At 37.3% G+C, this 22,056-nt stretch overlaps 1 protein-coding gene across 1 annotated transcript in view; it reads left to right on the top strand.

Moving 5' to 3' along the window:
- Positions 1-22,056, top strand: part of ANTXR2 (ANTXR cell adhesion molecule 2) — a 176,424-nt gene that overhangs the window by 87,378 nt on the left and 66,990 nt on the right. The window contains exons 13-16 of the mRNA XM_005903870.3: positions 5,966-6,010; positions 7,455-7,547; positions 12,701-12,868; positions 13,162-13,242. Coding sequence (XP_005903932.3) covers positions 5,966-6,010; positions 7,455-7,547; positions 12,701-12,868; positions 13,162-13,242 — 387 coding nt within the window. The remainder of the gene's footprint in view (positions 1-5,965; positions 6,011-7,454; positions 7,548-12,700; positions 12,869-13,161; positions 13,243-22,056) is intronic.

Below are 22,056 nucleotides of genomic sequence, written 5' to 3'. Positions count from 1 at the left end.
GCCATGCTAAGGCATTTGAACAATGAGAGTGCAAGAGGACTCATGCACTGAAAAAGGACTTTTTGTTTTCTGGGTTGTGGCTTATGATAACAGATAGCGTCTCTGATACAGAAGGTAAAAATGCCTCTCATTATCCTGTGGTGAGGTTGTCAGCAGCGTCAGATGAGGATTTTAAACTGAAATTTGATTTGCCCATATCCATGCTAAAACTCGATGCTATGCAGGATGATGAGCATGATAAATATGACATAAAAAAAGAGGTGTTATGGAGGTGGATGTTCAGTAATTCTCAAGGGGATATAGGCGGCACTGGTGTGAAGAACCTGCCTGCCAATGCAGGAGACATGAGAGATGCGGGTTGCATCCCTGGGTTGGGAAGATCCCCTGGAGGAGGGCATGACAACCCAGTCCAGTATTCTGGCCTGGAGAATCCCATGGACAGAGGAGCCTGGTGGGCTACAGTCCATGGGGTCGCGAAGAGACACAGCTGAAGCAACTGAGTGTGCACATGCACATAGTCTAATATAGGACTGGGGATGCTGTTTCAGTTCTCAGAGATTCATACACCCTACAAGGTGTACATGTAGTAACCAGAGTAAATTTAAAATCCTCACAAGGAAATGAAAATGAGTACCATATATTAAATTAGACTTGGTGGAATGGAGGTACCTTAGCTTCTTCCCAGTGAAAGAACTCTAGAGCACTTTAGGATAATTTGCAAAACTGAGTAGAAGCGTGATGTGTAAGGTTCTTCCCCAAATTCAGTAATTCCTTGATTTCAGTTGTGGTCACTGGAACATTTGATCCATTTTGACTAGAGAAATGATCAATTAAGCTCCTATTGCAATCAATTAAACTTCTTGAGAGTCCCTTGAACTGCAAGAAGATCACACCAATCAATTCTAAAGGAAATCAACCCTGAATATTCATTATAAGGAATGATGCTGAAGCTGAAGCTCAAATACTTTGGCCACCTGATGTGAAGAACTGACTCACTGGAAAAGACCCTGACGCTGGGAAAGATTGAAGGCTAGAGGAGAAGAGGGCAGCGGAGGATGAGATGATTGAATAGCAGCACCGACTCAATGGACACGAATCTAAGCAAACTCTGGGAGATGGGGAAGGAAAGAGGAGCAGTCCACGGGGTTGCAAAGAGTTGGACACAACTTAAGAGACTGAACAGCAAACAACAACAAGCTTAGAAAAATATTGACCTGGATGCATAGATTAGAATGATGGATGAGTTAGAGATAGAGAAGCAAGCTGCATGTATAATTTAGCTACAAGTAAAACATGTAGGGGCTTCCCAAGTGGCTCCAGTGGTAAAGAACCTGCCTGCCAATGCAGGAGACATAATGAGACACGGGTTCCATCCCTGTGTCAGGAAGATCCTCTGGAGCAGAGCATGGCAATCCACTGCAGTATTCTTTCTTGGAGAATCCCATGGACAGAGGAGCCTAGCAGGCTGCCGTTCATAGGGTTGCAAAGAGTCGGACACTACTAAAGCGACTTTACACACACACACATGCAAAGCATGTAGACATTAATCCCAAAATAAAGTGATGGTAATTATAGATCAATCCTAGTTTTCAATATGTTATTAATTAAAATGCATGGAATGAAGGTGAGGACTGCCAGGGGTGCATCTGTTTTTCCTGAGTACCATGCCTTTAATTAATGGCTTGGTCACACTTAAAATACTATTTATCAGTTCTAGAATCCACACTTTGAGATATTGTACAAATGAATACATACTAAAGAAACTGACCAAGATCACCCAATATCTCAGACCATTACATGAAAAATGATTGTGAGGTTTAGCTGTTAGATGATATATGGTTCGTATTCAAAAACAGGAAACCCTCTCTTCTGGAATTAAAAATAGTTGTCTCTGTGTGTATGTATACATTTCACACTGTAGGATCAGGGCTAAAAAGTGGAAACTACGAAGAGGGAGGTTTTGGCTTCATTTAGGGGAAAATTTTTCAAATGATGTGGGTTCCTTGCCAGGGGAATGAATTGCTTAGTGAAGTAGTGAATTTCTCTTTATTGCAGGAATTCAGACATAGTTGGATGACAACTAGGTGGGGATTTTTCAGAATAATGAAGTTCTGGTTGGATGCATTGGGGAAGTTGAAAAATATTGTACTAGATATTTTTAAGGTCTAAAGACTCTCGAGTTCATGATTTTAGGTAGTGATAATGGGAATGGATGTGAGAGTTGGATTATAAAGAAAGCTGAGTGCCAAATAATTAATACTTTTGAACTGTGGTGTTGGAGAAGACTCTTGAGAGTCCCTTGGACAGCAAGGAGATCCAACCAATCCATCCTAAAGGAAATCAGTCCTGAATATTCATTGGAAGGACTGATGCTGAAGCTGAAGCTCCAATACTTTGGCCACCAGATGCGAAGAACTGAGTCATTGGAAAAGACCCTGATGCTGGGAAAGATTGAAGGCAGGAGGAGAAGGGGACGACAGAGGATGAGATGGTTGGATGGCATCACCGACTCAATGGACATGAGTTTGAGCAGGCTCTAAGAGTTGGTGATGGACAGGAAGGCCTGGCATACTGCAGTCCATGGTGTTGCAGAGAGTTGGACATGACTGAGTAACTGAACTGAAATGAATGGCAATGGAATGTAAAGAATCCTTCCTTCTTCCTGTCATCTTTCTCTCCTCCTGCTCTCCCTCCTTCCTTTCCCCTCGCTTCCTTCCTTAACCTCCCTCCTTCCTTCCTCTTCTCCTCTCTCCTTCCTTCCTTCCCTTTCCTCCTTCCTTCCTTCCTTTCTTTCTTCCCTTCTTCCTCCCTCATTCTATCTTCTTCCATTTTCTTTTCTCTTTCCTGCCTTACTCCCTTTTCTCTCTTTCTAACTTCCTTTCTTCCCTGCTTTTCTGCTAGACACTTTGCTAAGTTCTGGGAATATAATTAGGAACAAAGCAGACATAAAATTCATTCTCATAGAAGTTACAGTGCTTTGGAGTTGGATAAAATTATCAATTGTGATCAATGCTAGGGGAGAACAAACAGGCATCCATGCATATTAAGGAAATCTGAACTACTTTGAGAAGACTGGGGAATTCATGGTGGGGAAAGGAGAGGAAAAGATAGGAATGTGGGGAGAAAGAGAGACAGACACACACATGCACACTGCAGAGACTAGAATATTTCAAAAAGTCTGTTGGACATGGTAAATGATTTGGTGACATCATTCAGAGGTGGGAATAAATTATAGATTATGAGAAAATTTTAAGGCTGCAATTTGAAAGAAAATGATTTACTTGAAAGAAACAGGGAAAACAGGAAGAAGAATTAGCTTTTAAATGAAGGTAATTAGGTTGGTTTTGACTCTGTTGAGTGTGAAATATTGACTGATCTGGTTTTCATTTATTTTGGACATGCATGTTGATAATGACATGCGTGCTTTTTTTTTTTTTTTTTTGATTTGCCATATTTTTATTTATTTTCTAGATTACTGTTATTTTATTTTTAAATTTTGTTTTATTATTGAAGTATAAGTGCTTTACAGTGTTGTGCTAGTTTCTGCTGTACAGCAAAGTGAGTCAGCTCCATGTATACATATATCCCCCTTCTCTTGAGCTTCCCTTCCACCCTCCACTCCCATCCCACCCCTCTAGGTCATCACAGAGCAGTGAGCTTAGCTCCCGGTGCGTCTCCCACTAGCTATCTATTTTACACATGCCAGTTACATACGTCAATGCCACTCTCTCAGTTCGCCCCACTCTCTCCTTTCCCCTCACCTTGTCCACATATCCATTCTCTACATTTGCATCTCTATTCCTGCCCTGCAAATAAGCTGAGTGCTTCCTTTTTATAAAGGAAATGCATCTGTAGCATGATAACCTTTGCCTTATTTTACTACAGTATTATTTTAAATCTTTATCCTCTCTTGGCATTTATTTCTGGGCTAAATCTCAAAATTCACAGATTTCTATCCTTCAATATTACCAAAATGAACTGGAATTTTATGTTCATTGATAAAATGAACTTGGATAATAAAAGGGTTAAGTAAAAATAACAGCATTTCTTGTAGCATTCAAATGCTACGATGAATTAGTTTTGAGATTCAATCAAATTAAATTACTGTCCATTTATATCCATGTGATTGTGGTTACTATGTTTTTTTTCTTCCTGAGATTTAGATCTAAACCAAAATTAGAATGATGAAAATAATTATAAAAAAGATTATGAGTCAGTCTCTAAATATTTTTTAAAAGCCTTTCATTATGGAAAATTTCAAACATATGCAAAGAGAAAGAGTAAAATAATGAATCCTCCATGTCTTCTTCACACAGCTTCAGTGATTCTCAATTATGGCTAATCTTATTTCATCTGTAACCCTATTCACTTCCCACCTCAAATTATTTTGGTGAAAATATCAGAATTATATCATTAACCTGGAAGTGATTTGGTAAATCTCTTTAAAATATAAGCATTCTGTAAAAAACATATTCAGGGATAGTTAGGGAGTTTGGGATGGACCATGTACGCACTGCTATATTTAAATTGGATAACCAACAAGGACTTACTGCATAGCACATGGAACTCTCCTCAGTGTTATGTGGCAGCTTGGATGGGAGGAGAGTTTGGGGGGAAATGGATACATGTATATGCATGATTGAGTCCCTTCACTGTTCACCTAAAACTATTATAACATTGTTTGTTAATTGGCTATACCCCAATACAAAATAAAAAGTTTAAAAAAAAATAAAAGCATATTCATGATAATAGATACCGGTACAGTAAAAGAATTCTTTGATGATATTTATTTTCAAAGCTACTCTTTTAAAATTTTAAGTATCTAATAACAGAATTGAAACATTTGACCTTAAATGAAGTGGAGCAGTTATATTTTCAAAGTTTTCCTTCTTAGTATACAGACTTGGATGTGTACCCAAATTATCAGAAGCCATTGGCACTTGGTCCATCATTTTCTATCAGGATAGTATGAAAGTCCAGACACCCCAATACCAGTGAAGATCATTTAAATCAGATTTCAGTCTATATTCCTCTCACATAAAGAATTAACCATATCAGACTTCATGAAATAATCCACTGAGGAAAGGAATCTTAGCTAAGAGGTTGATTTGTTTCTAGAAAAAAAAAAAGGTGAGGAAAGAGAGTATGTTCATCTCCCTTATCTCATCCAATGCAAACTGATTTTTATATCATCAATTTGAAAAGAATCAGTGAATCACAGCAGGAAGACTTTGCTAGTAAATACCCTCTCCATTTGAGGGAACAAGCTGTAATCTAGTGAAAAATGTTTGCATTTTAACATTAGAAGAAACACCTAGTGAAAGGTATTTGACAGTTTTCTTGTTATTCACCTGAAAAATGAAGCTATAATGTATCTATATCCTAAAGATAAAATGAGTGAATGTGCTGGTTGGTTAGCTAGTTAGTTAAAAAAAAAATGACTAGTAGTTACTGGTTAGTCAAAAGCTAGTTAAAAAACCAACCCAGTTTTAAAGGGCGATAGGAGGGAGAGGGTGCGAAGATTTGGGAGAATGGCATTGAAACATGTATACTATCATGTATGAAACAAGTCGCTAGTCCAGGTTCGATGCATGATACTGGATGCTTGGGGCTGGTGCACTCGGACGACCCAGAGGGATGGTATGGGGAGGGAGGAGGGAGGAGGGTTCAGGATGGGGAACACGTGTATACCTGTGGCGGATTCATTTCGATATTTGGCAAAACCAATACAATATTTTAAAGTTTAAAAATAAAATAAAATAAAATAAATAAAAACAAAAAAAAAAAAAAAAAAAAAAAAAATAAAGGGCGATAGGGGGATAAGTATTGAGAAGCTAAGTTGATCAGGGACATCTTTGGCACCACCACAGTATTTTACTAATTTAATTATTTTATACATTCTTATTGTCTCTTCTCGATGTCACTGAAGTTCCTACATTTAAATTTTTTTTTGTTTTTGGTACAGGTTATCAAGGATCCTCCTCCACCACCACCTTCTGCACCAAAAGAGGTAAATGAGTGCTTAATAAGTGATGTGGGTATTTTTTTTTTTTTTTGTATTTAGATATTATGCCAGATCTGATCAATTATGCTGTTGTTAGGTAACTCTGATATATTGACTTTTGAGTTTATGACTAAGTCACTTGTTATTTTTCAAACCTTGTGGTTTCTTTTACATGTTAGACGATAGGACCTTCATACATTGATAAACATAGACTTGCTATCAGGAGCAATAGTACCTAGAGATTTAATTTACTTTTTATACCAATATGTGAATAATTTGCTGTTACTTACCTTATTTACAAAAAGTTGGAAGATCTAAGCTTGAAGTTTAAAGATATTATTACTTTCTTCAAAATTATTATTACTTTTATATTATTGCTATATGCTGTATTATCATACTATTAATATAGTATATATTAAATATCATATTACTAGTATATACCATATACTAGTAATATTGTGTTAGCAAGAAGAAACATGGCATTGTGCATTTTCAAAGCTTCTCAACTACCTTTTTAGTACCAATTTTGCAGGGTTCAAATTTACACACATGTTGAGACTTTCAGTTCAGTTCAGTTCAGTCGCTCAGTCGTATCCGACTCTTTGCGACCCCATGAATCGCAGCACGCCAGGCCTCCCTGTCCATCACCAACTCCTGGAGTTCACCCAGACTCACGTCCATCGAGTCAGTGATGCCATCCATCCATCTTATCCTCTGTCGTCCTCTTCTCCTCCTGCCCCCAATCCCTCCCAGCATCAGAGTCTTTTCCAATGAGTCAACTCTTCGCATGAGGTGGCCAAAGTACTGGAGTTTCAGCTTCAGCATAATTCCCTCCAAGGAAATCCCAGGGCTGATCTCCTTCAGAATGGACTGGTTGGATCTCCTTGTAGTCCAAGGGACTCTCAAGAGTCTTCTCCAACACCACAGTTCAAAAGCATCAATTCTTCGGTGCTCAGCCTTCTTCACAGTTCAACTCTCACATCCATACCTGACCACAGGAAAAACCATAGTCTTGACTAGGTGAACCTTTGTTGGCAAAGTAATGTCTCTGCTTTTGAATATGCTATCTAGGTTGGTCATAACTTTCCTTCCAAGGAGTAAGCGTCTTAATTTCACGGCTGCAGTCACCATCTGCAGTGATTTTGGAGTCCAGAAAAATAAAGTCTGACACTGTTTCCACTGTTTACCCATCTATTTCCCATGAAATGATGGGAAAATAAGGTAGATTCCATGAATTGTGGAATGAAAGGAGCCCTTATATTCTGTAGAGCTTCACTAGAAATTTATACACATAAGCAGAAGTACATACACTTGTGCTATGTGCAATTTTTACTATATTTCTTCCATATCAGTGGTATTATTCAGAAAAATATCTAAATGTGAGCCAGTTCTGACTAAGTAACATTTTAAGAAATTATTAAACACCTTTTTAAAACTTGTATCTGCGTAGGAGGAAGAAGAACCTCTGCCTACCAAGAAATGGCCAACTGTGGATGCTTCCTATTATGGTGGTCGAGGTGTTGGAGGAATTAAAAGAATGGAGGTTGGTATCTCTTAAAAAAAATAGAAGCTGCTAATCTGGAATATATATTTATAGAACTATTAAGCCATGGAAACTACTTTTCACAGCTCAATTTCCTAATACCATCCAATTTTTCTTAACATGTGGTATTTTTGGGGGCAGTTTTTTTTTTCCATGGAATAATTCTAGCCATTTCAAAACTGTGCAAGAACTGACTTCATTAGCCAATGGATTGCATTGATAAGATGCCTGAATTCTAAAAGGCAAAACAAAATTAGGGATTTTCCTCACTGTTTTGGAAAAAATGACTACAGAGAACATCAACTTTGAAGAAGCCAACTACTTAAAGTTGTAACAATGAATGTCTTTGAAAAGATTCAGTAGTTAAGTACTGTTTGGGGAGAAAAAAATGTTAAACTATTCAGTAGAGGGGATATGACCCTATCACAAATGTAGAGGAAGTACCTTTAAGGCTTTTTAAAAATAGGTTTTATATTATAAAGTAATTAGCCTCCAATTAAAATAAACATATTAAAAACATAAAAAATAAAAATAGGTTTTAGTTGCCACTTATGAATAATCATAATTAATATTAAATATCATTTATAGAATGTATTAAATTTTTAGACTGGCAAAAAGTGTGGATTAAAATAGAACTTAAATATTATATCTTAAATATCAAATGAGGTCTTCTTATCACCACAGACATATTTTTCAATGTGGTGGAATAATTAATAATAAGCAAGCCCTGTCAGCACTGACCCCTTAACAGTGGCAGAGATAAGCCAGCCTCCCACCCAAGGGAGCAATTGGAGGGATTTTCTCATTGATATCATGACTTTATTATTAATCACAGATCCTGGCAAAGCATGTATATAAGAAGATGTATGCAGGGGGAAAGCGGTTAGACAGGAATTAGCACAACGTGTTAGTAGTTGTCTTTGAATGGAGTGATTTTCAATTTGTGTTATGTATTTCCCTGCTTGTTCATGACCTATTTGTCAGTGAGCATGTACTAATTTATATCAGAATAATAAGTCTGATTCCACTTTGAAATCCACACATCTAGAATGCCACATGACAGTGGGGTTCAAATACACTGCACGCGTGCTCAGTCGCTCAGTTGTGTCCAACTCTGTGACCCTATGGACTGTAGCCCGCCGGGCAGCTCTGTCTATGGGAATCTCCAGGCAAGAGTACTGAAGTAGGTAGCCACTCCCTTCTCCAGAGGATCTTCTCAACCCAGTGATGAAATCCAGGTCTCCTGCATTGCAGGTGGTCCTTTACCATCTGAGCCACCTGGTATATTTGTTCTTATTGAAAACACAAGGAATTGTGGCAGATTTTTGTTATTCCAATATTCTAGTATTCCAGAGATTAGGAGTCTCTTTCTACAGAAAATAAAAGCATATGCATGAGCTCCTGAATGGGTTCCAAGTTAAAAGGCATATTACTGGAATATGGTCAGGAAAGCCATGGGGCCATGAACATCCCTGAGTAACTCACATTTCAAGTTTTAAGAGTTACTGACTCTTTTATTTAAAATTTAGTCAAATTGAAATTTATTAATTTGTGTTTTAGTTTTGACTTAAACCGTCTGAGCCACTAGGGAAGCCCTAATATGAAATTACATTGCCCTTTCTTTTTAGCTGAAGAAAATTTATGAGAAGGACTCACTCACTGTTAATAAATCAGAGTCCATTTTGGTCATAGACAATTTTTTTAAAAGTTTTTTCTTTAATGTGGACCATTTTTAAAGTCTTTATTAAATTTGTTCAATTTGTTTTACATTTTGGTTTTTCAAAACAATATTGTTTGTTTCTATTTTACATTTTGGTTTTTTTGGCTACGAGGCATGTGGGATCTTAACTTCCCAGACAAGGGATCACATCCACTCCCCCTGCATTGGAAGGCAAAGTCTTAACCAATGGACCACTGGGGAAGTTCCCTAACCATGGATAATTTGGGCTACATTTTATGGACTACTCCATCAGTGAGGAGGAAATAAGGATGGGAATGATAAAAAAAATGAGCAAGTAAATATGGGCATCACAAAGGGGAAACACAATACGTAAAAATACACAATAAAAATATACTGAGAATTAAGCACCATTGGACTTTTTCAAGCATGAATTTATTTAAACTTGGAGAGGAAAAATAGAAAACATACTTTGTTTTAAAATCATGCCTATTCAAATCTGGAAAGTATTTTCCTTAAAAAAAAAAAATACCTTAAAGGGAAAGTAAGTGGAATTATAGAAATCATGGTACATCTGAATTAAAAAATAAGTCTTTGTAACTAAATGTTGTTTTAAGCCAGGATAGGAATTTTAGTAGAAAGTCTTTCTTCCTTCTCCTTTACATTAAATACTTAAACACTATAGTAATGGTTATTTGCAGAAAGCTGGAGCTGAACTGATGTTAATAATAGCTGTTAGCACAACTGAGCCACAGTACCTGATGACTTCACATGTGTGTTTCTGGCAGTTCAGCAGGAAACTGTTTTTGTTTCTTTTCTCAGTTCTAAAATTGCTCCTTTATGATACAACCTCTGAATATGCTCAGAAATTATGGAATTTCATTGTTTATCATGAAAACCAAATAGAATTGGAAACATTTAGCTATAAAATTTGCACTTTTAAAAAAAATATTCAAAAGTCAATTTTGTTAAGAATGCCTTTAGCAATCTATTCTTGTTATTCTTTTATCCTTTTTGGCTATCTCAATGTGGTCAAACTAAAATATTAAAATTTATACATATAAGTATGTATATATATTTAATTGTTTTTAAGAGTTTAAGGAAAACTCTATATAGTGTTTCTTAGCTTTAGAATTTGAAGTTGAGTGAGAAAGGATTGTGCTATTGTTTGTAGTGATGATGATAATGATGAAACAGCTATGATGAACTAAGAATAATGGATTTATGTAATGCATTTATTTTAGAACTCAGCAACTATAATTGGGGCTTCCCTGGTGGCTCAGAGGTAAAGAATCTGCCTGCCAGTGGAGACATGGGTTCATTCCCTGGCTCGGGAAGATTCCCTGGAGAAGGAAACAGCAACCCACTCCAGTGTTCTTGCCTAGAAAATCCCATGGACAGGGAGGTTGGCAGGCTACAATCCGTGGGTCACAAAAGAATTGGATGCAATTTAGTGATTAAACAACAGCAACAACAATTATATATTGTGTTGGCCAAAAAGTTCATTCAGTTTTTTCCATAAGATGTTGTAAAATGGACTTTTCCACTAATCTAGTATCATACATTTAGTTGTTTAATAGTTGAGTCCTTAGAAATGCCATGTTGGGTGAGAACTCAAGTTCAACTATCTTCGTGTTCTTTATCTGAGAATGGTGCCAATGTTATTTAGAGGAAGGATACAATTACCATCACCTCTGTGATATCAACTGTGAATGCTGCACTAGTTAAAATCTGACTTAAAAATCTATAACTTCTGGATGGTCCTAAATTTTACCTACTTATACTTCTACTCTGAATTACTTCTCTATATTATGATAGTATTTGACTATGTATCTTATTTTTTGTTTGTTTGTTTGTTTTTCTCTTAGAATTGAGACTTTATAACTGCAGGAGATGGGTCCTGGTTTTAGAATTTTTGAGTTCAATTTAGATGTATCTAAAGATTTTTAAAGTTTTAATTAATCTAGGCGAAGACACTGATTTGAAAGAGAAGGTAATTTCTCTGGAAAGAAAGCCAACTATCTAGCTCTAAAGGTTTAATGGTGTTTAAAACAATTTTAACAACCTCATAAAGAACATTCTAGTACCACTGATCACACTGAAAGATACAGATACATTTTAATGACTCAACAGGGTCCACTTGAAATTGAAAACCTATTCTAAAATTGTAGTTAAAAAAAGGTAAAAATATCTAAGTAAGCCTTATCAAAAAGCTATGAATAGATCTTTCTATGAACGGTAATCATCTGTATTCCTGTCCACTAATTCAGGTCATTAAAATGCTTTTAAAAAGCTTATTAATCATTTTTTCTTTGTAGAAATTACCTAACACTGGTGAGTCGCTGTGTGCCCAGGACAGGCCTTCCTGTTTCTTTTTAGAGCTTCACTTATCTTTGTCTTCTTTGGGAACATCCTTGCTTTTTAGACTTCTATGCTGCTCTTGGATGAACAAAACCTTCCTCCAGGGGCCGCATCCTCTTCACATCCCCACACTGGAAAAAAATTTGGCTCAGATTTAGCCAATTTTCATTGAAAAATAAAGAAAACATCACTTGACCTTGCAGTTGTTTTCAGTATCCAGGGTTTTCAGAGGAAGGAATTCCCCCAAATTTGTGGAAATCTCTCATGTCTCTGAATTCTTCTCTTCAGAGTCTTTTCAGATTTGTCTTCCTTAATGAAAAATGTGTATGTCAAATAACCATATCCATATGAGCAGAGGAACTGAAGACTGAGAACTGCTTTACAAAATGAAGATAAAACATACATAATTATTTTTACTTCCAAAGGTGAAAGTTTAATCACACTTTTGTCCTTAGTCAAACTTGATGGGAATTTTGGAAGGAAAAATTAACTTCTTTTATAAAATATATTTGTAAAATTCGAACCTAGTTGAAACATCTTGTCCACTTCAGACTAACATGTTCAAATCCCTGTCTTGCTACTTACTGTGCGGCTTTGGGCTCATCACTTAACCTCTCTGTATCTTTGTTTCCTCCATGGGAAGCAAAAAACACAGTATCTACCTCATAGCATTTTTTGTATGGATTAAATGCAGCTTGGCACATGATAATTATTCAGTAAATGCTAATTATCATCATCATTACCATCTATTTCAACCATTGTCATCAGTATATAGGGGTGTGTTTAGCTAGAAGGAGAACATACCTAGAGAATAGAATTACACATTTCCCTTGTAAAATACAAATTAACTCCTTATTTGAAACAATGGAGAAATGGTTGGTTGTATCAAATTTAATCGATGCCAAATTTTTATAAAGGGTTTTTATTTCTAGTATCTTGATATTAAATACATAAGGAGTGGTGAAAAATCTGTTAAATCTCAGAAGAGAAATTTGGAGTTAGGTTACTTACTCATCTTTTGACTCTGAGGTGATGAGCCAAGAACCAGCTGAACACGAGTCTGTTCTCCTAGGCCACTGTATGTCTGATAGCAATATTTCCCTTTGTTTTAAAGGTTCGTTGGGGTGATAAAGGATCTACAGAAGAAGGTGCGAGGCTGGAGAAAGCCAAAAATGCTGTGGTAACCCTTCCTGAAGAACCAGAGGAACCCGTCAGACCGAGACCACCGCCATCTAAACCCACACACCAGCCTCCTCAGACAAAGTGGTACACGCCAATTAAGGTGACTGTTCAAACTTTGTGGGATTTAACTGCAGCTTCCTAAAGTGTAATCCTTTTAGTCTCCCTGAAGGAGGACCAAGGTATATCAAACAGCAGACATTCAATTTACCTTCTAATGACTGACCGAGTCATTTCTCAGCAACAAGAAACTCTGTTTTTGTTATTTATTCATTTAATTTATGAAAGAAATGAGAGTAGAGGAAAAGACTTTATCTTCTTCATTTTAGCTCATTTATCTAGCAAGCAGAGGTTGAGTACATTTCCCAGAGATTTACAGATCATGTTTCCCTTTAGGGTCGGCTGGACGCGCTCTGGGCTTTGTTGCGGAGGCAGTACGACCGAGTTTCCTTGATGCGACCTCAGGAAGGAGATGAGGTTTGTACCTGGGATGTGTTGGGAAAAAACTAGATTATTCTTTTAAGGATGAAATAATTGATGAGATTAGTATTTTAAGTTCCAAGCTATATTTAATGCTATATGATTCTAGCATGGTGTTTAAACTATCAAAACATCTAAATCTTAAGATTTTACTTCTATGAGATGAAGATAATTTTAAAAACATCTGAGTTCAACCATTTAGAAAACCAATTTGAGAAAATATTCCTGGAATATCCCTAACAGATAATTTACCCTTTGCTGTGACCACAGGTAGAGAGAATTAGGTGGTTTGTGAAGCAGGCTTTTTCATTACCAAACCACTGTGGTTAATACAAACTTCTTGTATTTAAGAAGTTTGTGCCTCTGTTCAAATTAATGCATAATATAAAGTTCTGCTTCTCAAACGACATGTAACAACTCTCTTCTTCAATATGCTAGACTTTCACTTTTTAGGTTTTAAAATTGTTTTCATGCATCATCTTAGTTTTCTGTCCCCCAACTTAGACATTAATTTTCAACATTTTAAGTGTTGGGTATAGTGGTAGCACTGAAGATGTATTAGCAAAAACAAGACAGTGGTTCCAATACTTTTGTCAGTAACCTTCTATATTCCTTTAACTCTCATGATTAAAATTTAGTTTTATGGCCTTTTCTCATTTGTACTAATTTTGAGTTAATTCAATAATTTGTAGATTATAAATATGCACAAGTAATAGCATCTGGTAATATTGAGGGGTACAGATGATAGCCTTGCCCTTAAGAAATCTAAACTTTGGGATACACACAAAAATAAAATTTATTCCAGAACATGATCTAAGCCATATATAGATAAGCATCAAGTACTCTTGAGTACATGGAGGAAGAGATATTAGCTCTTCCTGGAGGAATCTGGGAATGTTTCATCAAAAATAGAGGCCTTCTAGTTTTGAAAATGCATAAGATTTCATCAGGTGGAGCTAGGTGGAATGAGTATTTCCACAGATGAAGCGTCATGAGCAAAATCTCTGAGGTAGCCGAGAACAGTGATGTGTGGATTAAAAGATAGTCTGGGGGTTGGGGATTCAAGCCAGAATGATGAATTGGGAATAGAAGAAATCTTTGAGTTTGGATAAATTGATATATTTGTGCTTCTGAATGATGCATTATAATCATTCTTCCATTAATTCAAACAAATATCTATCTAATGTCTAAAATGTACCAAACACTTTGTTAGATACCAAGTAAACCTAACGTTCTTCTTAGATTATAGTGCTAGAATAGTTTACACATTGCCCCAGCAGGTTAAAGCATCATTTATTTTTCCATGATTGCAGAATAATGCTTTCATTATTTTGACCAAAATTTCCTTTGTTTTTTTGAGAATTTGCTCATTCTTCTGTCTGATATAGTCCTAGAATCTTTATCCTAACTCTTGAGGTTAAATTGTTTCAAAACTCAGAATTTTTCAGATTTTAGGACTCTGATACAGTCCATATATCTGTTTATATACTGTGGAAAGCATCATCTCTTGAGCTCAGTGTTGAGACGTTCTGTTACAGAATATTGATTAGGACAGGTGGATAATAATAGATCATAAATACTCTTCAGTTAGTTCAGGTCAGTTTTTTCTTCCAAATGTATTTTAGTGACACAGTTAACACAAAACTTCCAGTTTTAAAAGATTTTGTATTTAAAAAATATAGACAAAAGGTAGTAAACTCTCTGTTTCTCAGTTTTTTTGTTTACCACTTTTTTCACTCTTCACCTATATATGTGACTTATGATTTTTAAATTTGGTTTTTTTTTAAATGCAGGACTTTTAACTTAGTAAATATCAATTGTTGGTTCAGTTAATTGATTTGCTTTTCATCAGATATATATTATGATTCTATGTGTGTCTGACACAGTCTGATTTAATCTTTATTCATAATACCTATTCTTGATGGCTTTGCTGCTTCCAAAATTTTGTCAACTGCAAATTTTTGTCACTTATTTCAAATTCAGACCTCAGTGGGGTACTCCATGAGCACCTTCCGCACAGATTGACACTCCACACTGTTAATTGAAATGAATATGGTAGAGGTAGAAGCCCACCAATAGTATTAACTCAGTTTACCATCTTACTCACAAGGATATTTAATAAAGTTTATTAGTTTTCTGTATTTAAGGTATAACGTATATTTATGTATTCACCCATTCAACCGAATCAGTGATGCAGAATTATTTGGTTCTGGAAATCAAGTAATTGTGACCTATTTTTTTCTTGCTTCTAGTTCTTGCTATGATCTTTTATAATATTTATTTTTTTTAGACTAGGGTTTGATGTCGGACCTATAGTTTACAGCATATAACTTTTTCCCTTTAGACAGCCTGGGAAATCTTTGCCTTCCCCTCTTTTTATTCCTCATTTCCCCATTTTTCATGTTTCACAAAGATTATTAAGAATATCCGAGTTTCTGTCACCTTTGTATCATCTACCAGGACCTCTTTGATAGAGTTAATAGAGTTAATTTGATAGAGTTAATTCCCATATTAACTTCCCATCCTCCATATGCTAATTTCTTATACTAGTTTATGCATTTCTTATACACTATGCTAATTTTCTTTCTGGCTTCTTCTTCTTCTGAAGTCTTTTAATTGCTCTATTCTTTTCCTCATGAGCATAGTAAATACTGTTATTGATAACAGTTATTGATAACAGTAAATACTGTTATTGATAATAGCCCACTCATGGGACTTTGGTACTTATGCCCCAAAGAATCTGCATCAAACATAGGACACTTAATCTTAGTAAATGTTTGGTGGGTTTTATTTTTAAAAACTTTACAATGACTGGAATACATCAAATATTATTATCCAAAAAGTAATATTTAATTATTTCTCTAAATAAAATTGTTTGCATGGTACATGGCGTAATCTGTGCTGATATGCCAGCGTCCCACAAATTTTGTTTTTTAAAAAAGACCATATAATATTTTAAAATTTCCAGTACTTTTCTTTTGCTTTAGAATAGCTTTCATTTGAGAAACTTAATTTACCTAGTAAGAAATTGAGGACCCAGAGATAGGATAATAAGTGATACAGAACATATTTGGCACAGCTAATTTTTATGTACGTTAGTAAGATGGGATGCTTTGCTTTCATAATTATCTAAGCAGGAGAAGAAGACCATGGCTCACTGTTACCTTCTATTTATTGTGGCTAGTTAGGTAAGCTCTCAGAAATTAAACTGTCTGAACCCCAAGGTTTTTATCAACTTAGTTTATATAGATATGGTTTATCTCATAGGATTACATGGAGTAGAGGAAAATTTAAATTTAGAAGACAAAGATGTCCAAGTAGCAGTGTCCTCTAGTTCTCTGCCTATTCTTGTTTTGGATTTCCTAGGCAAGCTGGGGCATAATCACCTAATGAGAAAATTAGTCTTGGAGGGTTTTTTTGGACACATTTAGATAGCCAGATTTACCTATGACTAGGCTCTGCCAGCGTAAGGAAGGATAAAATTCTAACTTCAACTTGACTCCCCTGAAACCAATCAGTAATTGATAAAACTAAGTTAAAATATAGATCTCTGACTACTCAGACAACTGATGAAAGATTTCTTAAACATGTGTGTACTGAACTGACTGAACTGAACTGAACATATACGGTGTATATAGGTATATATATGTATCAATATTGATTCCCACTAAAAAGATTTGTCTCTGCATATCAAATAGTTCATTGGAATATATGTTACTAGCTGTTCAAGGCCAGTTCTTTTTAAGAAAAACTTAATCTTATCAACAAACTGGTGAATAAATTTTGCAAATAATTTTGTTATTTTTCTGTGCTTGTAAAGGCTTGAGTGTATTTACTTTTGACTATGCTTCTTGTGAAATGTGTGCATAATGGTATGAGGTGTGTGTGTGTGTGTGTTTAAAGCAATTTGTACATTGCAGAGATTAGGAGGACTTTTGCAAACATTTTCATTTCGTTGGGCATGGATGCAGTTTTGCTGTATATTGTCAAGAAACAAATGAGAACGCTTTCTCATTTGTCAATTTTAAAGAAAGTAATAGTCATGCTTTTTCTTTGGGGGTGGGGGAGACACAACAAAACTGCTTGAGAGACAATAAAACATCATGTTTTCAGATTGTGGCTTATGGTTCCAAAATAACACCACCTCCCCTTAGTCAACAGTGCCGTTTTCCACCTCGAAAACCCATCCTGTCATGGCTTTATAAATTGTTTACTGCAGATTCTGCCTCTTGAGAGTCTAGTTTCATAAACACATCAGCGTCCATAGAACCAAACCCGGAGTCACGCACATTTCCCCTGCAAGGCCCGTCACGCCGAATTTCCAGCCAAATGGCTCTCCTTTCATGGCTCCGAGGCCGCAGCGGGCTCAATGGCAGCATCCGCGGCCGAACTGAAGTCCTTGATCAAGTAACTGAAGTTCAGGCATCAAGTATCAAAGCGACGCCAGACACCTCTTGCTCGGCCTCCGCCCTCCGGCTACCTGTGGGCGCCGCCAGCCCCCGCCAGGCGGCGGGACGGCGGGGCTGCGGGGCTGCGGGCGGCCGGGGGGCCGGGCTTTGATGGCGGCCGCCGGTCCTCGGAGTCATGAATGTTTCAGCGCGCGGGCGCGAGGTGCGGGCGGCGCGTCCAGGTGTGAGCTCGCAGGTTGTCGCCGACATCTGTTCGCCGCGGCGGCGGCGGCCTCCCCCGGCCCGCAGCGAGCGGCCGGATTGTCAGCGGAGGTAGTTGAGAGCGGCAGGACCGTTTTGGTCTCCCTCTCGCTGCCTGGAGGCCTGAAACACCAAAGGTAGGAGCAGGGGGTGGACACAGCTGCGCTCCCGAACTTGCCTTAGGCGCGAATAAAGAGATCTAATGCAGTTTGACTCCGTGGCGGTGGGGAGACGAGGACGGAAAGCCACTTCAGAGACAACTTAACGCGGCAACATCTGCCGCCAAGTTTCCAGGGAGTGACGGGGGACAGCAGGTACCCATCGAAGTCTCCACATAAACAGCCTCCGTGAAGCCGGGGACTCTTTTGAAGGGTCTCCATCAAACGGGCTGGGGTCTGCAGCAGGCGATTGTTTGGTTTTCAAAGCGGTGTTTTGTTTTTGCCATAACAAGGTAATTTATAAATGATGCATTAGCAGGCGTTCTCTCTCTCTCTCTCTTTTCTTTTTCTATTTGAAAAGAGAGTTAGAGAAGCAGCAAAGCAAAGAAGAAAGCGCAGCCCTGGTTAGGGAGCTGTTCCACAAACCCAATCTCCAAGGAGCTTCTTGTCTGTCATCGAGGTTATGTTAACCTTCAGACCGCAGTCCCTCCTTCACCAATAAGCAGACAGAAATTGAAACACGGCCAGAAAAGAATGCTGGTGGTAGTAACACCCGTGGTGAAGTATGCACACTATGTCTTTGTTTTTTAAACTTAGAGCTTTTTATTACACGGAGATGAAAGAGAATTAGGTTTTCTTGCCAGATGTGTTTAAATTTTAGTAAGACGAAATTGAGAAAATTGCACTGACTTTAATTTTCTTCTCATTTATAAAGGCTGCGTAGCGATAGTTGGGTATTAAAAATCAAAAGTAAGAATAACATGTTAATGGAAGCGTTTTTTTTTTTCCTTTTAAAGAAGTTTTCTCCTCTACTACCTAGATTCAGCCAGAAAAAAATCCTAAGGATTTGTATAATTCGCTGAGATTATTGCAACAACTTATAATTGTGCACACACAGTATTGGCACAACAGATTTGTTAAAATATTAGTCTGACAAGTAAAGCTTCGGGGTATGGTAAGGTAATAAGGATTCTATGGTAATATAAACTGTTATGGTTAATAATATTTAGGCAGCCTCACCTGAGGAACTAGTTGGGCAGCCATGAAGATAAAGGAAAGGAGCTGATCCAAAGTGGCCTTTGGAGTGAGGGCAGCCAGGGTGCAATGACCTGAGGAGAAATGCTAGCACTTGGCAAAGTTTTCATCAGTCGGTGGTGAAATAAACAATATAGGTGCATAGCGAGTTTCCAGTTAAGCCAAGTTTATTACATGGAGAGGACTTCCATTAATTGTGCAGATATTTTCATTTTTAAAAATGATTGATGGTAGCTGCTTAAAAGAAAAAAGTTCATTATAACAGAACTCAGTGCTAGTCCTCTGATTTAAAAAAAAAATCTACAGACAAACTCTCCCACCAAAACCCAGTCTGAAAACATAGGTTTATTTAGAAGGCACCAGAGAAGCCTGTGGAGAAGGCAATGGCACCCCACTCCAGTACTCTTGCCTGGACGGAGGAGCCTGGTAGGCTGCAGTCCATGGGATTGCTGCGAGTCAGACATGACTGAGAGACTTCACTTTCACTTTTCACTTTCATGCATTGGAGAAGGAAATGGCAGCCCACTCCAGTGTTCTTGCCTGGAGAATCCCAGGGATGGGGGAGCCTGGTGGGCTGCCATCTATGGGGTCGCACAGAGTCGGACACGACTAAAGTGATTTAGCAGCAGCAGCAGCAGAGAAGCCTGAGAACCTCAGTGGTAGATGATTCGGGCTGGACCTCTGGCTTCCATCTCCAGATCTAGATTTAGGTTCAGTCCTTTGTCAGTCCTGCTTCTGAATTCTCGAGCTCCAAACTAATGGCCTCACCTCTTCAGTGGTGGTTTTTTCAAGGATTCTTAACCCTCCCAAGGATCACTCTGAACACTCATGCTTTCAAAGCAGCACTCTGTACTATCAAACCACTTCATCTTCAGATTGAAGAAGCATCTGGAAGGCAGCGATTTCGTACCAGGATGCCTTTAAATTCTGCATCACATTTGCAAGACGTAAACCACTTGTGGATGTTTCTGAGCAGATTGAAGCTTTCACTCAGACGATTTGATGTGTAAGATGTCTTCAGTGCTTGGAACTATGCGGCTAATAACTGCGTTCTTAAACTTCGTTTTTAGATTCCATGTAAATACTTTGTGTCATATAGCCAAACGTAGATTTTAGGGACTCTACTTTAGCTTTATTGAGTCAGTCCTACTGAACACAAAATGCCTTGCAATGCTTTCACTTTTTCCTTTTTATACTTAAATGAAAGAGTAGAGAAAAATATCATTTGTAAAAACTCTTAAGTGATTGCTTGCATTTTGTTTCTATAAGATCTGAAATTTTGTATGGTCCTTTAGGCCAAGTATGATTGGACAACACTTGGAAAGAGTACCCGTAGATGTTTCTATCCTTTTTATTACCACCAGTATCTTTCCATTCTTACTATCTTTCTCTCCCATTCTCCACCCCCACCCCAGAAAACAGCCTTAGTAGGCAGATTTATTTATTTAATCTTTTGGCTGTACCGCATGGCATACATGAGGATCTTAATTCCCTGACTAGGGATTGAACTTGGAGAAGGCAATGGCAGCCCACTCCAGTGCTCTTTCCTGGAAAATCCCATGAATGGAGGAGCCTAGAAGGCTGCAGTCCATGGGGTCGCAAAGAGTCGGATATGACTGAGCGACTTCACTTTCTTTCACTTTTCACTTTCATGCATTGGGGAAGGAAATGGCAACCCACTCCAGTGTTTTTGCCTGGAGAATCCCAGGGACCTCAGAGCCTGGTGGGCTGCTGTCTATGGGGTCACATAGAGTTGGACACAACTGAAGTGACTTAGCAGCAGCAGCAGCAGGGATTGAACTCTTACCCCATGTACTGGCAGCATGGAGTCTTAACCACTGGAGCATCAGGAAAGCCCCAGTTCTTATTACTTCTTGTCATTACATTTCAGGGCATCCTTAAAATACATTAAATATCCCACTTAAATTAGCAGAAAGAATTAACTTTGGTTTACACATATTTGAAAGACAAATTTTTAGTAGAATAACTCATGTCGTGAACATGCCATTGTTACAGTTTCCACTGTCTGATTTATGCCTGTGTGCGTGTGTGTATATATATGTGTGTGTATAATGTTTAATATAAATGTATGTGTATATATAGTCCTACAGAACATATTTTTCAGTGTATATGTCTTTGACTAATGTCTGTTTCAGTGGAAAATAGCAAGTTCAGAAAATAGAGTGCTTTTTTGATACTATTTCATAGCTTAAATAAAATTGTTGCTTAATTATGCATATAAGCTGGCAAAAGTGTTGACTCAATTTGGTTCCCCAAAGTGAAAAACAGAATATGCAAATTTTAATCATTTAAATTACCCAAAAAGGTTTGTTTTTTCAACCAAAGTATAAGTAGAACTTAGATATTTAATTGGCTTCTTACCCCTCTGATCCAGAATGTATTTAGTGGCCTCATATATATGTTATATATTAATTTGTAAGTTTAGGTAGAGATATTTTTTTGTTAGAATTGATCAGCAACCTTTAGAAAATCACGAGACAAAAATTATTAAATTAATATAAATATCCTCTTCTTGAATTAATGCACTGAGTTTAAAAATAAGTCTCTGTCTCTGTGTGTTTTGTTTTTTTTTTTTTTGTCACCAGTGAGCTTTTGGCACACTAAAAGAATACTTTAAAAATATCAACTTTGTTAACATTGGTTCCATGGCCAAATGCATTATTGTACTTGTGGGGAGGCTGGCGATCTCCCCGTCTTACTCTTCCACCATCTTCTTCTGCTCCCCCTCTGGCCAAGTACATTATTTTCTTAGGCTCATATACAATTTTGTTGTTAAGCACCTGGAGAACATTAATTAAATCATCCAATTGGGAGTAGAAATGTCAGCAAAGGTAGATTTTTAACCTTTCTTTTTCTGTGTTTACTTTTTCTGTAGCCCTTATGTAATCTTAATTACGATAGATTAAATTTATATTTATTTAAATGTCACCTTACAATTTCTGATAATT

Source organism: Bos mutus, chromosome 6 (genome assembly GCF_027580195.1).
Source record: "Bos mutus isolate GX-2022 chromosome 6, NWIPB_WYAK_1.1, whole genome shotgun sequence".
Classification (NCBI taxonomy): Eukaryota; Metazoa; Chordata; class Mammalia; order Artiodactyla; family Bovidae; genus Bos; species Bos mutus.
Note: the sequence above shows the minus strand (reverse complement) of the source record. Positions and strands in the feature narration are given on the sequence as shown.